At 43.5% G+C, this 16,006-nt stretch overlaps 1 protein-coding gene across 1 annotated transcript in view; it reads left to right on the top strand.

Annotated features, from left to right (window-relative positions):
- LOC138565712 (uncharacterized) overlaps positions 1 to 16,006 on the top strand; it is an 88,160-nt gene that overhangs the window by 6,336 nt on the left and 65,818 nt on the right. The window contains exon 2 of the mRNA XM_069642999.1: positions 10,229 to 11,713. Within this exon, the coding sequence (XP_069499100.1) occupies positions 10,708 to 11,713 (1,006 nt within the window). The 5' untranslated portion in view covers positions 10,229 to 10,707. The remainder of the gene's footprint in view (positions 1 to 10,228; positions 11,714 to 16,006) is intronic.

The raw sequence follows: 16,006 nt of genomic DNA, 5'->3' as shown, positions 1-16,006 counted from the left end.
CCAGACATCAAGTCAGTTTTAAATTGCAGCACAGAGAAAACGGTACTTACACAGACAATTACTGCACCAAAAAATGCCACAGACTAAAATGACCCTGGGCCTCATTACGAGTTTGGAGGCAGCCATGGGGCTATTGGCACCATGGCTGCCTCCAAACCAGGCTCCATTACCGGGTTCCTGCAATGAGGACTTACCGGGTCATTCCGACATAGGAGGACCAGATAATTTCTCCTTGCAGGGACCCATCCCCATTCGAGCCCCCATAGTGCTCAATGGGAATGGGAAGGGAGGTAATAATGGGCACATTACAACTGGCCCGTTATTACCTTCCTCTTCCCCTCGCGGGACCCAGAAAAGACATCTGTTTTTACCAGACGTCTGATCCGAGTCCCGCAAAGGGAACCTCGTAATCGGCGCTCCCGTAATTAATGGTGCCGGTCCCGTACCGGCACCCTTCATTACGGGAACGCCACCCTTGTAATGAGGCCCACTGTCTGCAAACGATATGCTCATAGTAAAGACATGCTGGTGTGACGCTTGCAACACTATCAAGGAGCAGTGTATATCGTTCATCAGTGGGTGGCGATTTAAACTCTTAACACTGAACCCTACAGACATAACAACGTTGTTGAAAGATGCCAGAACATTGAAATGCTGGGCACAGTGCACTGCTGCTACCCAGAGGCTTCATGGACGGTGCAGTTTTCCTGAAGAGACTCCCCCACCCGTTCTAGTGGAACGAAAACGATACACAACCTGTCAACAAGTACCTGCCTATGCAAGCCGGCGAGGGGATTTTGTGCGGCCTGTTTGGCAATAGTTGTTTGTATTGGTTTCTCGTTATATTGCCTTCTCTTGTTGCTGGCAATTATTCTGATCCACATCAATACATTCCTACCTTCCTGGTCTGTTTGTCAAGTTCTTACTGTGCCACCTTCTCTTTGAATCCTCTTGGTTTTCAAACGGATCATTATTCAGCTTCACATCAGTTCAGTATTCAAAATGTTTGTTTTGGCACTTCACTCTCTATATTAGTTCCATATTTAAGGCACCTGGGCTTGGCCAGCGGGTTATTACGCAGTGCAATGGGGTCACAACACAATAGTGAACTTACTGGGATAGGCGTGTGTGTCTGTTTGCCCCGTTGCCTTCAAGTCTTCTGCTGCTCGGCGCGTCCTGGAAACCTGCTTCTTTTAGTGCCCTGTGGCGCACACTAGACGAAAAGGAGTGCTCTCTGCTCCACAGGCTCTCCGGTGCTCGCCGGCCACCAGAGCCTGACTTACTAAGAGGGAGGCTTTGAAAGTTTGCACTTCCCGCCACGTGACCTCTGCACTCTTAGTCTTCGGGGGAAAGCCTCCCGTGCATCCCACTGCACGACCTCTGCAATCAAGGTCTCTGGAGGAAGAGACCCTCTCAGGACCAACTGCCCGACACACGACAGTGGTCCCAGTGTCTCTGCTCTTCTCCACTTCTGCTGCAGTGTGGAGGTACCGCGACTACTCTACCTCCAACTACTGCTATCTATGGCTGCACCTGAGGGAGCCATGTATACCTCCCCGTCTCCCTCGGGTACGGGTCCATAACACCATTAGGCTGCTACTTGCAGTCTTGTGCCTCTGCAGCCCTCCTCCTCGTCCCAGTACTTTGGGAATTATGGGGCTTGGATTCCACAAGGTAAAAATCAGCTTTCCTCATGGAAGCATCAATCCCAAGTTCATTTCTCTCCTTAGTTATATTCCCAAAAGGCATATTATGAGGATTCAAGTAAGATCAGCAGTGGCTATCCATAAGAATGTTAAAAATAAGAGCTGTTGCTCCATGTGCAAATACAGGCCTTCCTTTGTAAACATTTCCCAAGCCGTCCGTTAATGTTGTGCTTGTCAACAGAAAGGTTGGGTGTTCGAACCCAACCCTAGATTGGAGAGAACTTGTGTAAATAAAAATATTATATTACCAAATGAATCAAATGTAACGCAAAGAAGTTCGGTCTCCTGTAGCCTGAGCTCAGTTTGAGTATTCATATGAAATCTCTTTGTTATGCATATTTGCTGAAACAGCTGTTAATATTCTATTTGATCTCTCCAAATGTATTTATTTATAATAATTTATATAGCACAGTCACTGACCTGGGGGCTTAAGGGCGCTGACAAAAACAACAAACAGTTCCAGTAACAGTGAGGCCAAGTAATGCTAAGAGAGAGCCAGGAGTCAGAAGTGAGAATAAACTCACATAACCAGTGTCAGAGAAGCACATTAGTTAAACAGATGGGTTTATAAGCCCTTTCTGAATATTCCGTTAGACGTTTCTTCGCTAAGCTTGTCAGGCAAATTCTTCCAAGCGCTGGGAGCTATAGAATGGAAGGTGCATTTGACTTGACTAAGTCTGCAAATGGGAGTGGTTAGTAAATGGCTGTTAGTAGATCTAAGGTTATATTTACTAGTCTTAATCACGAGTTCATCCTTTCGATAGCCAGGCACAGAGTTTTTAAGCAGTTAAAAGATATCGACAGTAGTGGAAAAAAAAATTCTTTCCCTAATGGAAAGCCAATGTAGTTCCCTTCTGGCCTCTGAGATGTGATCTGATCTCCTCAGGTCTAAAACGACTCTGACTGCATTATTTTGCAGTACTTGCAATCTTTTTAGATCACAATTGGGTATACCAATCAAAAGACTACTGCAGTAGTCTATTCTCGAACTTATCAAGGCCCTTGCTAGTGTTTCCCTACTGGTTTGAGATAGGAAGGGACGGTCATTTAATGTAGTATGTCGACGAGGCCAGCCGACTGTTGACATGCACCTTCATATTAAGATTACAGTCCAGCTAGACTCCCAGTGTCTTGACCTTTTTTTATCTGAATGGGACAATCACCGATTAGAAGTTTAGTGTACTTAGCTACAAGCTTCCGAATGGTATGACTGGTACGTACAAGCATAAGTTCAGTTTTACTAGCATTTAATGCCAAACCATTGAGGCACATCCAATTATGAATGAGATCATAGATCCTGTTAAGGTTTATTTCATCGTTACAGAAGGCGCCTGTGATAGGGATGATACAAAGGGTGTCATCAGCATAGTTTGTAAATTCTATGCTGTTGATGTCCAAGAAATCTAGAAAAGGCACCGTAAAGATGATATAGACGAATGGGAACAGGCAAGCTCCCTGTGGGACTCCCTGGGTCAGTTCCAGGGCATTAGCATCTGCCAAATCACTGCTCACTCTCCACTGACGCTCTCAGAGGAAGGATTTAACCCAACAGTCAGCTGACTCAGAGAAACCTGCCACGTCCCTCAACCTGGAGACCAAAACCGTATGGTGTATCAGGTCGAAGGCGGCGGATAGATCCAGCAGCATCAGCATGCTGGTGTTCCCTTGGTCCATGTGGCGGAGAAGTGTAGATTTTAAATCCAGTAATGCAGTCTCCGTTCATGCTTTTTTTGAAGCCAGATTGTCTTTTATTCAGAATGTCAGTGTCTCTCAGGTGAGCTAGCACCTGCATGTAAGCAACCCTGTCAAGAATCCTAAGAAGAAAGGGAGAGTTAGAGATAGGACGATAATTCAAGGGATCATCAGGGGGAGGCCTGGTTTTTTTTTTGTATTATTACCATGAGGTCAGATTCCCTGATGGACTTAAAACAGAAAAGCGTGTCAGCCTTCCAAGATTTGGTAGGCGGATGATACCAGTATGCACATTTTGATTTACAGTATATTTTATTTGATATATGACAGCCTACACATGTTTCGAACAAAGTCCCTCTTCAGGGCTGTTATGATATAAGTAACAATAATGGGTGATGTTATGCATGCAAACAATATGTCATGGGACCCATAGTAAATAAACGAACATAAGAAACATCATATCAGTATTCACCGAAGGAATTGTGACAGTATATAAGGACAAGAATTAAAAAAGTGATACAATCTAGCAACACAAAATAAAGGTTGTGTGAAAACACATTTCTTCCCAACAATTGGAAAGCCTGCACAAGATTGTATTATTCAGGCATGGATGAACATGAATCAGAACAAACCATAGATGGCAATAGAGGGAAGGGGAAAAAATAAAAATGAACAATATTGTGAAGACCGAAGAATGGTGACAATTTCAGAGACCACAACAAACAAACCAATTTAAGGTGCATCCGCATGCCACCTCTCATAACAAATGTGTGCACCCTAAAAACAATTGGAGAAGCTGAAGAGTCCAGAGTGTGATCTCCCCACAAGTGACAAAACCAGAGCGGTACATCCAGTGTTTGTGATACTGCAAGCGTCTAAACTTTAGTAATGAAACTATATTAAAAAAAACATTAAAATTGCCATGTTCCCCTCTAACACACTACTCCTTCACCTGTGCAGATTGCGCTTTGCGCGACACCACAGCACATACACAAGACATTTTACCAATGGCACTCATAAAGCCGGCGAGTCAGCAGCTCCCTTGGAATGCAGACTTTCTCTGTCCATTCCCGCTCAGTGTTGGAAGGAGTGGATTGGCTGGCTCCCACACGCCTACTCTTTGGCATTTTGTTTTGGCTCCTCCCTTTGTGTGCGGGGACCATGAGGCAGGCTTAAATGGTTTAAATGGCTGTTGTGCTTTCATGGCCTCACCCTGTGCTCAGCCGTGCATGCCCTTTGGGGATTTAAACTGGCTTAGCCCAGTTTCCTGCACACAGCAGACCCAGTACACATCCTGTGTAGGTGGACCTAGTATTTAGCAATTTGTCAGGCCTGCCATATTAGTTGGCCAACACAGCGTTAGCATGTCTGTCTTGTGTGTGATTGCCCATTGGTGAATGTGCATATCTAGTGGAAACCTTGCCCATTCCTCATGTTCTTACCTGAATTGTTGGAGCATTCTTCAAAGATGGGCTTCTGATTTGTAGGTCCAGCTCTGGCCATATTGGAATGGCCTGAATCCTTTTCCTCTTATCCAAGTTTGTACATTTTGCTGCTGCGCTGTTGCTTATTCTCTTAGGACATAGTATAATTTGGGTGGTCTCACACGGAACCTGAATTGTCACTGGGATCTGGTGATGTATTTCTTCTTCCCCGTGAACACAAGATATTCTTACTGGTGTTCTTCTTTTTAACCCTCCGGTCTGAATCAGGTCAGCCCTAACTGCTGTTTGTCTACTGCCAGAGTCAATGAAAGCTTTAACTGGATCCCATTATTAATTGCAGGTTTGTGAGCTTTAAAAGGGGTTACTCTACAAAAGTAGTTACTTTGGTTTTCTAGAGGTGGTTCTTCAGGGAAGTTCATTTCTTCCCATTCCCTCCCAGTCATATAACCAATTTACATACGTTCCACTTTTTATTTAAAGGGCACTGTTTGGCCAGATGCCCAGTTTGTCCAGAAGAGAAACCTGCTGTTGGGGTTGATCTAAAGGGTAGACCTTCAATTCTTATTTTCCCATTTTCTTTATCTACTGTTATAACTTTTCTCCATCTTTCATAGGTTCTTTTATTCCTGTTTTGGAAAAGCTGTCTTGATTTCTATCCCGTGTGATTTTTCTATCCTCTAGGGGATATAGTGGATGGGGAAAACCCTTTTGAGTATTTTTACTCTTCTCCCTCGATGGATTATTCTTAAGTGCCGATTGGCTTCAGCATCATTTTTAGCTGTTTCGATATTTATTTCCAGGCTGGGTTTATTCAATTGTAAAATGGCTCTTTGTAAATAGGGTGGTAGGAAATTCATATATTGCTCTTGTGTGAGGATTTCTCACCTCTGCTGCTTTCTTTTCTTTTTTTTTTTCTTCCAATATTTATTTGAATAATTTCAAATATCTCAACAATACATTACCAAAAGTCCAACAGAGTACATTTCTCATCACTCCGCATTACATAGGTAAATATATTAAAATCAATTCAATGTATGAAGAATTACTATATTTCAGATAGCTTCAGTTACTCCTTCTATGCATATATACCTAATCATAATCCCCTCGCACACAAAACCCAACCACTGAACAAATACAAAGACACTAAGACTGAACACAAAAAAAAGGGGAGGTGAGGGACCCCAGATCAACACTCGTGCTCACTACCAATTCATTAAAACCTATACATTTAAACAGTTTTCAGATACTCATTCACCATACAATTCATTAAATGGTGACCAAAGAGTTAGATATTTATCTTCCTTGCCTTGTCTTTGAAACATCACCCTTTCAAATTCAGACAATATCAACACATCATTTATCCAATTCATTACGCTTTTTCCTTGTCTTCCATACCATCAACATCTGCTTTACCGCACCTTATCAATCCACTACCCATATCTTCGAGCAACCTTGCATCGTCCCTTACCTGACAAAAGCAACACCTGCAAAGGCATCCTAGGAATACTTATGGACAATATCGCATCTAGCCTATCTAATATTCCTACCAAGAAGTCCAACACACGAGAACAATACCACAACATATGAATTGGAGTCCCTTTCTTCTTCCCACACCCCCAATGCAAATCATTGTCAGCTAGTCCCAACTTACACACACGTAACAGTGTCCAATACAAACGCCCCAATATTTTCAGGTGAATTAGTCGCAACTTGAGATCCAACTTGCTTCTATATCTCATACCCCACATAATTTCCCATTCCTTCTCTGTAATCTCACATCTCAATTCCTCTTTCCACTTCTCCAATACTCTCTTCCCAGAATCAACAATTGCAGAATTCACTGGCATGAAGTTAATATATGTGCTCACCATCCATGGTGATGACATGAGAATCTTACTATCCGATGGCACCTCCTCTAATGGCCTCATCAGCATAGCCAACCTCTCACTTAATGGCACTTTCCATGTCACTAATCTATTCATTTCCCTCTTGGGTAAATGAAACATCCTTTGAAACTCCTCAAATGTTAACATACAGCCATCCCGTATCACATCCCCAATACACAAAATCCCTTTTGAGACCCCACTCCTCCAATCTATGAGTTTATTGGCAATCTGTAAGCTTGGATTAAGCCAAATAGAGGCTCCGTAATTGAGATACATATTCCCATGAAAAATACTCAACCACCAAATCAAAACTTGCCTCGTTACAGCAATAGTTGGTAGCTTACTATCCCTCCCAGGTAGTCTCCCCATTGAAGCAACAGTACTCAACTTAAATCCATACATTTTATTTCTTTCAATCAACATCCAAAAGGGCTCCGACTCATTCCCCACTGTCAAATAGTGTGCTGCTTTCTTCAGATGAAACCCTTTATAGTATTGTTCCAAATCTGGTTACCCAAAACCGACACATTTAGTACTGCGCATCAAAATAAACTTCAAAATCTTCAGCCTCTTCTTCTCCCCCACAGACATTTTTGAAAAACTCGGTCAATAGCAGCAATCATTTTGTTTTTTGAAAAGGACTGCATGACATAAAGCACTTTCGGTAAAAGAGTCACCTTGATTATATTGATTTTAGCCCAAATCCCCATCGGCAAACGCTCCCACCTCCTAATATCTTTTCTTAAATTAGCTACTATTTTCCCCACATTGAATGCCACCATTTTTTAAACATCCCTGGTCAGGTAAACACCCAAATACTTCAGTCCATCTACAATTCCAATCAGAAAAATTATCCCTTACACAAGTCCTTAGTAATCGGAAATTCTTCAGTTTTATCCCAATTAATCTTATGTCCCGATAAATTACTCACCTTATGAAAAATGCTCTTCAGAACTACACTACCCCGTTCGGGATTCGCGAGAACCACCACCATATCATCTGCACATGAAAGAACTTTAATTTCTTTATGACCAAACCTCAGACCCCTAATGCCCCGTTCCCCACGTATGTAGGCCAACAACGGCTCCAAAGCGAGATTGAATAAGTAAGGCAATAATGTTTTCTTTTCAAGCCACAAAGAGATGTCATTCTGCACTGGGGCCCCTATTTCTATTGATCCCTGGGGTTTAACTTAATTTCCCTCACCTTTTGTTTATAAGAATTGTCTGTTTGTTCCACCTTCTAAAGTAGGCCTTGTTTTATTTCATCAAATGTTGCTGTGCCTAAGGGATTTAAAAGTTGGTATGAATTTGAGCGAGGGTCCTAGATAACAGGTTTTTAAATCACCAGACCCCCCATTCCCCAGTGAAACTGCTGCGCCAACCTCTCAGTTAATTAACACCAATCGTAACTCCTCCCCTTTATCGGGCTGTAATACCACGGGGGGTAAGATGGGTCTATGTTGCGCTTTAATAATTTGTTCCAACCCAGCTTTAAATCTAGTTCCTGCCTGATTTAGGGGGCTGTTAATTGAGTTAATAGGTCCTCTATGGTATTCATTGTAATACTCAGGGCAGGATTGCTCACAATGTCTTCAACAAAACTTTCTTCAGAGAAGCCGATCTCCCTTTCTGAAATCTGAGTATCTCTTCTTTCTATTTGATATTCTAAGAAAAGAAAAAAAAATCTTCTATCTCTGGAGATATTTCTACCCCCTCTTGAACTATCTGGGTATATGGTACGCCTGGATTTTATTCTTCTATTATTTGGTTTCTTTCTGTAGGAATTCTCAACAGTCTTTTCAAACTTGGCGTAATTCCCAAAGAGCCTATTGGCGGAAGATCCTTATGGGTTTTAATAAAAAGGTTGATTTTGCTGTTGGATTTACTGCACAGTCTGATAATCTCAAGGTATTTACTAGAGTGCGTCCCTGATGTAAAAGCCGTGATATTCAACAGGAATGGGACATTTAATATTTATTGTTATTAAACATTATCTCATCTGTTGAAACATCAATTATAAATTCCTCTCTGTAAACGTTTTATTGTCACAATCATCTAAGGATTTATATGGAGGATTTAATCTTAAGATTCTGATGGGTTCCCAAGTTTGTATCAACTGAGACAGAATCCCACGCCTGACACCATATGTGAGGTGCTAGAAATGAAACACAGACAGAGAGGTGACATATTTGTTGTTATAAACTTTTATTATAAGTGGTGTTGGAAAATGCCTCACGATCCCTATTCTAAGAGGAATTTCCCTACCTCAAACCAAAACTACTGAGTCTCTCCAGTGTCAAGAATTCCAAACAAAATATCCATCCTGTGTATGTAATCCTATTCTGGCCCTCACACTCTAAAACTCTACAAAGGGTGTTCTTGATTTTTCCAAGTGCTCAAATGTTCAAGTTCAACACAAGAGTTCAAATACAACAAAAAGGCTCTTCTCACGAACAACAAGTTCTTGACTTTCCCAAGTGATCAAATGTACTAGTTCAACACAAAAAGTTCAAATTCAACAGAAAGGCCTTTCTCATGAACAATTGCTCTTCTTCCCAGGGATTAGCTTTCTACTCCAAACAAAAATAAATGTGTAACTACACACAGAGTACAGCGATACTTAAAAAAAAAAAATACATTATTCATTAAACTCAATTTCCTTTGGTGTTCACAACTACACTATTAGTGCTTTGCCCTGTAATTCGCCAGACATAAAATAATTCAATCATGGGAGCCAGTCTTTTGATGTTACTTTTAACTCTGCCAAATCTTGCCAACGCGTTTCGTATTACAAGTCCATCCTCTGGGCATGTTCACTGTTCTGATATTCAAATTCCGCAATTTTACCTATAAACACCTATAGGGTTACATTTAAGGACCCGATTGCTCCTCTCTTTTTAACTAAACACCAATAAACCAACTTGCACTAACCTTTAGTGGAAATGCGATGCTCTTGCGATTGTGTACCTATGAACAAAACAATCAAATTGTCACGAAGGTACTCACTCAGATTCCACATAGGGCTAATCAGGACACATGAATGATGACGTCTTCCACGCTGTTCAAAGTTCCTCCTGTAATGACATGCCAGGTCCTAACGTCAGTTTCTTTACTGTTATTATTTCGGTTTCCCTCCCCTCACTTACTTACAGTAGGAGCCTTGTTCTTCCAAACACAACTATGCTCGTCCAGATTGTCATCCCATGTCTCCATAGGGGTGGAGGGGCTCACATCATTAGGATACCACTTTCCCTCCACTAGGGAGGGTATTGCATAGTAGGCTCCCCTCCCTAGTCCCAAAGGGGGTGACTCCCCCCTGGGGAGGATTCCCTGGATTTGTCACAGTGCATGCTCTATTTAAGGCAACTCATTTTTATTTATTGAATGGATACATATGGAAAAGAGGGTTCATGGGAAGGGGACATACCATAGCATTTGGACCTATTTACTCTGGCAGTTTGGTTATAAACCTTCTTTTCAATGTTTCCTCTTTTTAGATTCCTGCGACTTGGACAGCAACTTGGACAATCAAAAATCTGTGTCGGGGGAAAAGAAAATATATAATTAGAGTACTTATCTGGGCCTCCAAGAGCAACACCACCAGGCAGAAGGGTTTTAACTACACTGCTACAAGATCCAAGGCAAATCGCTGTTCCTCGCGTTGATCGTCTGGAACCCTGACCAGCTCTCGCAGCCTGGAGCCTCTGCAAGCCGGACCAGCTCTCTCAGTCTGGAGCCTCTGCAAGCCGGACCAGCTCTCTCAGCCTGGAGCCTCTGCAAGCCGGGCCAGCTCTCTCAGCCTGGAGCCTCTGCAAGCCGGGCCAGCTCTCTCAGCCTGGAGCCTCTGCGAGCCAGGCCAGCTCTCGCAGCCTGAAGCCTCTGCAAGTCAGACCGAATCTCGCAGCCCTGGAGCCTCAGAGAACCTAAAGGCTCAGCTCTGGGCAAGGGAAGGCAGGTAGAGGGTTTGAATTTATCAATGCCGGACACCATATTGAAAATATCCTGTCAGGACCATGACCCCAAAAATGATCAAGCGCATGAAGCACACAGCTTGTTAGCAGGCAAATGCAATATTCTGGCGGCATCCAGCAGGAACGCAGGTGCTTTGTGGATCCATGAATCTGTGCCTGCTGTTTCGGAAGTACCAAACATGGTCTCCTTAGCCACACTACAGCGTCTTGAAGAAAAAATTGATCACTTACAGAATACCATGGCGGGCATGCCCGTTAAGGTTGCCGAGCTCATGAAACAAATGTGGCTAACAAGGGCCGAGAACTACTTGAAGGATAATGTAGCTTCAGTTGAGATTCCCAGTCCAGTAAGAAGCAGAGACAGTAATGTCAGCACATTTCCAGGGGAGATGGGATTGTCCCTTCAGCCGGTATTTCCTCCGGAAGTAGGAGAGCAAGAGGACCATTGTGTACAACCAGGAATGACCAGTGGCCAGCACCAACGCATTCTGTGTGCACAAACCGTGTTCACTGATGAGCGCAGCCAACAATGGGACCAGTGCATGCAACCAGTCCTCCCCAATGTAGATGACCAGCAACACAACCAGTGCATTAAAGACATGTTCCCAGATAAACAGAACCTCAGTTTGAGCCAAAAGCTCGAACCACTCTGTCCTGATGACCAGGAGCAAGAAGAGATGCAAGTACGTCAGAGCAGGTTTTCTGATGAACCGAGTCAAGAACTGAGCTGCAAACTAGAACCATTATACCCTGATGAGCAGAACTGCGAGCTAGAACCAGTGGTACCAGTTGGGTATGATGTAGATCAAGACGATCAGCTAGAACCAGTGTCTCCCGATGACCCATTTGCCGGTCAGGAGCACAATTTCACACCACTGTGTCCTACTGGGCATTGTTCATCTGATGCGTTGCCCTCCCTGGGATCAGATACACTTCCTGTAGATGGAGCCGTCTTCACAGCCTCATTGGTGACCAGAAATGAAGACTCCAGCGTTCTGAAAGCCGCCCCAGGTATGTATGTTTCATCAATTGTTATGCATTTGTAGTTTGGGAATCCAGCGCTTTGAAAGCAACCCCAGGCATGTATGTTTCATCAATTGTTATGCATTTGTAGTTTGGGATTTTATGTAGTCTTTATAGAATCCAGCGTTCTGAAAGCCACCCCAGGTGCGTATGTTTCATCAATTGTTATGCATTTGTAGTTTGGGATTTTATGCAGTGCAAATCTCCCTAGGAAGCGGCAGAGCCCTGCATACGTTGTAGAGGGTTAACGGATGAGGCAAGTGGGGATTACAATATGTGGGATGTGAAGATGGACACCAGGAGCCTATGTGGCACCTATGTATTGCATGGCGTCCCTTCCTGCACTGCAAGAGTTTTGGCACCGTGCAGACTGCCACCAGAATGGTGTTCAGTAGGCAGGGGCAATGCACATCAACTGGGACCAATTCGGGCATCAGAATTCCTCTTCATATTCAACACTACTCAACTCGTCCCAAATGATTATTTTTGTTGTTGTAATGTTTTAATGGACTAATTGCAACTGACACAATATCAGCACAAAATGACTATTAAACAAACGGCTGTCTCCAAAGCGCAGATGGCCACCAAATGGCTCTTGGTCACGTGACCTCTGCCCCAGCCAGCTGCCAGTCACTGCTAATCTACTTGTCCCTTCTTGATTTGCTGCTCTTTTGCCCCTTCCCTCTTTTTACTTCTTAAGCAGTCTTCAACTCTTTTACAATTGGTTAGCCGGTACCTGTGGATTTAGGTCATGTGACCTCTTCCAAACCCACCTGCTTAGCCCCTGCCCTTCCTTTGCTTTCTTAACTGTTCTATCACCAGACTTCCCTCCCCCGTGCATCTGAAGCGAAAAGCAAACTTAGTGCAATTCATGTTTTGTCCTGTGGGGCAGACAAAGAAAATGGCAATTCCTGTTGGGGCCTGGAAAGAGCCACTGGTTAGTTACTCTCCCTGGTGGACATCACCATGCATCTCTGGGATCACATAGCTCAAGCCCAAAGCAGCCTCGGACAGCTATCCAGGTGAATCACATCAATATCCCTGGCACAACTCTGCAACTCGTGCCTACTTTTCACATCCACCGTGTTATGATTATTAACGCCTACTCAGCAGTCGCTCACACAACAAACCTCACCAACCTCATAACCAACAACTATCTCGACACCCTATTCAGTAAGGCAAAGTGGTTTATACCCTCCTCCCCTACATTTCTCTCATTGTCCTACCCCATGCAAGGAATAGTGAAGATAGACACACAAATGATGCACAGTTCAAGGGTGTTTATTGAACAGTATGGGTTAGAAAAAACCTATCTGGCCCCATAAGATGGGAGCATGCTTGACCATCAAATGATAAATAACATTATCCCTTAGTGTCTGTCAAATCAAAATGGCCTACACTAACAAAACCTATTGCCTGCCCTGACGCTATAACAAATATGTGCGGGAAAATGGTGTATGCAAAGAAAAATAGTGTTCAAAAAGTAATATATCAGGATGACTGAATAGTGAGGTTCCCTTTCCCACATTTTCAGCACTGTTTAAGGTTGTGTACTTGAGCTTTGGAACACACTATGGCTTGTCTGGCACGAGGATGCAGTTCAGGACATAGGCCAGGGCCTTCTGCAGTAAAGTCCCTTTTCCACATAGTCTCTTAGTTGCCGAATGCCTTTGGTACACCAAAACAAAGTTCCTTCTCTTCAAGAGTTTAAAGTTCATACGTTTGCAGGTTCACAGTTTATAATGGGCCTCTCTCTGCCGGGCTCGGACCTCTCAAGCACAAGTTTACAATAGGTCTCCCTCAGTCAGGCTCGGACCCTTCAAAGACAGCACTTTCAGGGGTTCCCTTCCCCTAACTTATCACATATTTGGTCTCCCTTAGTCGGGCTCAGACCTTTTTCTGCAGTCACGCTTTTGGTCTCCCTCAGGCGGGTTCGGACCTTTTCTTAAATGTCAAAGACTTTCCAATGTGCATGTCTTTTTACTTTTACTTTGTTTGATATGAAAAGGCACAAAAAGTTCAACATTCACCTTTCACTTCACCTTTCACAGAGGCATTCGAATGGGCTACTTCCTTTCGCCGGACCACTCCGCAACTCAGTATCACTGATTTCACAGCTTACATTCACTGCAGGTCTACCTTCCTTCGCATCTCATCCACATGTTGCAGCCTTCAATTATGCAATATATTGTTTCAGCTTTTATCTTTGCTTTACACACACTGGCATTTCATGTCACTCCCCAACTCCCCAGCTGTGTACATTCCATTCTGGCCTTTGGAGTTCGAAATTTCTGAGTCAAGGTTACTGCCATAGGCTTGGCCTCACCTCCCCAACTCTGTTTACCCGGTAGGGTCGCTGGCATCCTTGAAACGCAATGCAGTCTTCTGTAGGGGTTCCTTCCCCCTAGCTTCAAATTGCATTATTTCACAGATGGGTCTCCCTCAGTCGGGCTCGGACCCCTCTTAAAATTCACCGATTGGTCTCCCTCAGTCAGGCGCAGACCCCTCTCAAAGTTCGCCGAATAAATTTCTTTGGACTTCCAGTCCCAGAATGCAACATTTGGTTTGGCTCCCTTTTCTCTAGTTCCTCCTTTTTGGTCCTTTGACGATTTTGGGAGTTGCAGTGGGCCTTAATGAGATGCCCATGAGGTCAGGGTCTTATCATCTGCCCCTCAAAGGCCTGGGCTTTAGTTTTGTGCCCAGGGGGGGAGCTCTGGCTTGGGTGCTTCCAGGTAGTTTCTAGCTGCCCCTGGTTTGGCTGCCTGGAATCAGTTTCCTCTCCATACTGCAGCCTTCCTGAACTCACAGGCCCAGCAAGAAGGCAGCACTCCTTCTTGTGGAGGGATTATAGGAATTGTAGTTTTTCTGGGGAATCATGGAAAAACCATGTGGGGTTTTGTCAGGGTGAAGGGGGTAAGTGTATGATGGTGGGTAAATGTAGTGTTATGGCAAATGGGTTTTTGGCAATAATATCCCATAATGACAGAGGAGATGTCGGGTAAGGATGCACTGGAATGGGGGGAATACCGCGTCTTGCCCTGACATTTCAAAATTAGTACAGTAGTTTTATTTCACAATAAACTGAGGAAAATCATCGCCCTAACCAATTAGTAATGTAGTTGTGTTTCACAATGAACTGTGCGAAATGATTGCCCTATGCACATTTACATACAAGTAGTTTGTTTCTGTCTTTCGTCGACAATGAAAATGGTAATGGGCACGTTGGTTTCTTTCACACAAAGAAAGTGAGCGTTGCCGCCACAGTAGTCGTTTTCCTCCCACATTGATGTGCAAGACGACGTCAAGCACTGTGATCTACACCACCAGAAAGGATGGAATGTTACTTTTTATTGCGACAGCAGCGTACGGACACAGAGGTCCAACACGATCATCCCACTGAATTATAACGCACAGACAAGCGGTAATGAACAGTTGCAGTATTATTATTAGTAAAGAATAATTTAATTTGGGGAAATGTACTGGCACCCTACAAACGGCGACAATGTGCAATATGACCAACAGACAACCGGTAATTGACAGTTGCATTTGATGGTTAAAAAAGGCGGAACTCTGCAGCTGTAATCCGTGACAATCGCAATAGGAAAGGAAGTATCTCAGGGGAAAAGCGTAAATGAAATGTATATCAATACGCAACCTCGGCACAAAACAGTTGTAACACATAATTTTACTACTGAATAATAATTTAATTTGGGGAAATGTACCGGCACTCTGCAAACAGCGACAATGTGCAATGTCCATAATGGGGGAAAAAAAAATCAACGGCACGTAAACCTTGTAATGCAGTCGGAAAAAATATTTTTTCCCCCTAAAGTAAAATTTAATGTCAATTGGGTATATAGGCGGGAAAAATACACTTGCATGATGTGGACCGGCTCCATTGCGTTAGCTGCAGTCAGACAGTAGTGTAACTAATATATCATGGTTGGTGCAAACGTTTTTGAAGCATAACCTTATCAAACGATATGTTTTTCTAACTGTTACTCCCTACATTCTTTCTGCTCTTTCCCTGGACCTCACGGTTAAAAAACAATTGACCCTTATGGCTGTCGACAAATATGCGGCCGTACTGACCTCGTATTTCAAACCGAAAATGAAGTGGCCTTCACTGCGAATGCAAATACATTCTCATTTTGCAACAACATATCAGCGGCCATTCATGAGAACCGCTACTCCCGTACACGCGCGGAACTGCTGTGTGTACCAAATAGAGCAGGTGGCTGCCTCAGATTCCCGCCAGTCTGACCGCAGTAATGTTGTTTG

This window comes from Ambystoma mexicanum, chromosome 1p, assembly GCF_040938575.1.
Source record: "Ambystoma mexicanum isolate Mex_15411 chromosome 1p, UKY_AmexF1_1, whole genome shotgun sequence".
Lineage (NCBI taxonomy): Eukaryota > Metazoa > Chordata > Amphibia > Caudata > Ambystomatidae > Ambystoma > Ambystoma mexicanum.
Note: the sequence above shows the minus strand (reverse complement) of the source record. Positions and strands in the feature narration are given on the sequence as shown.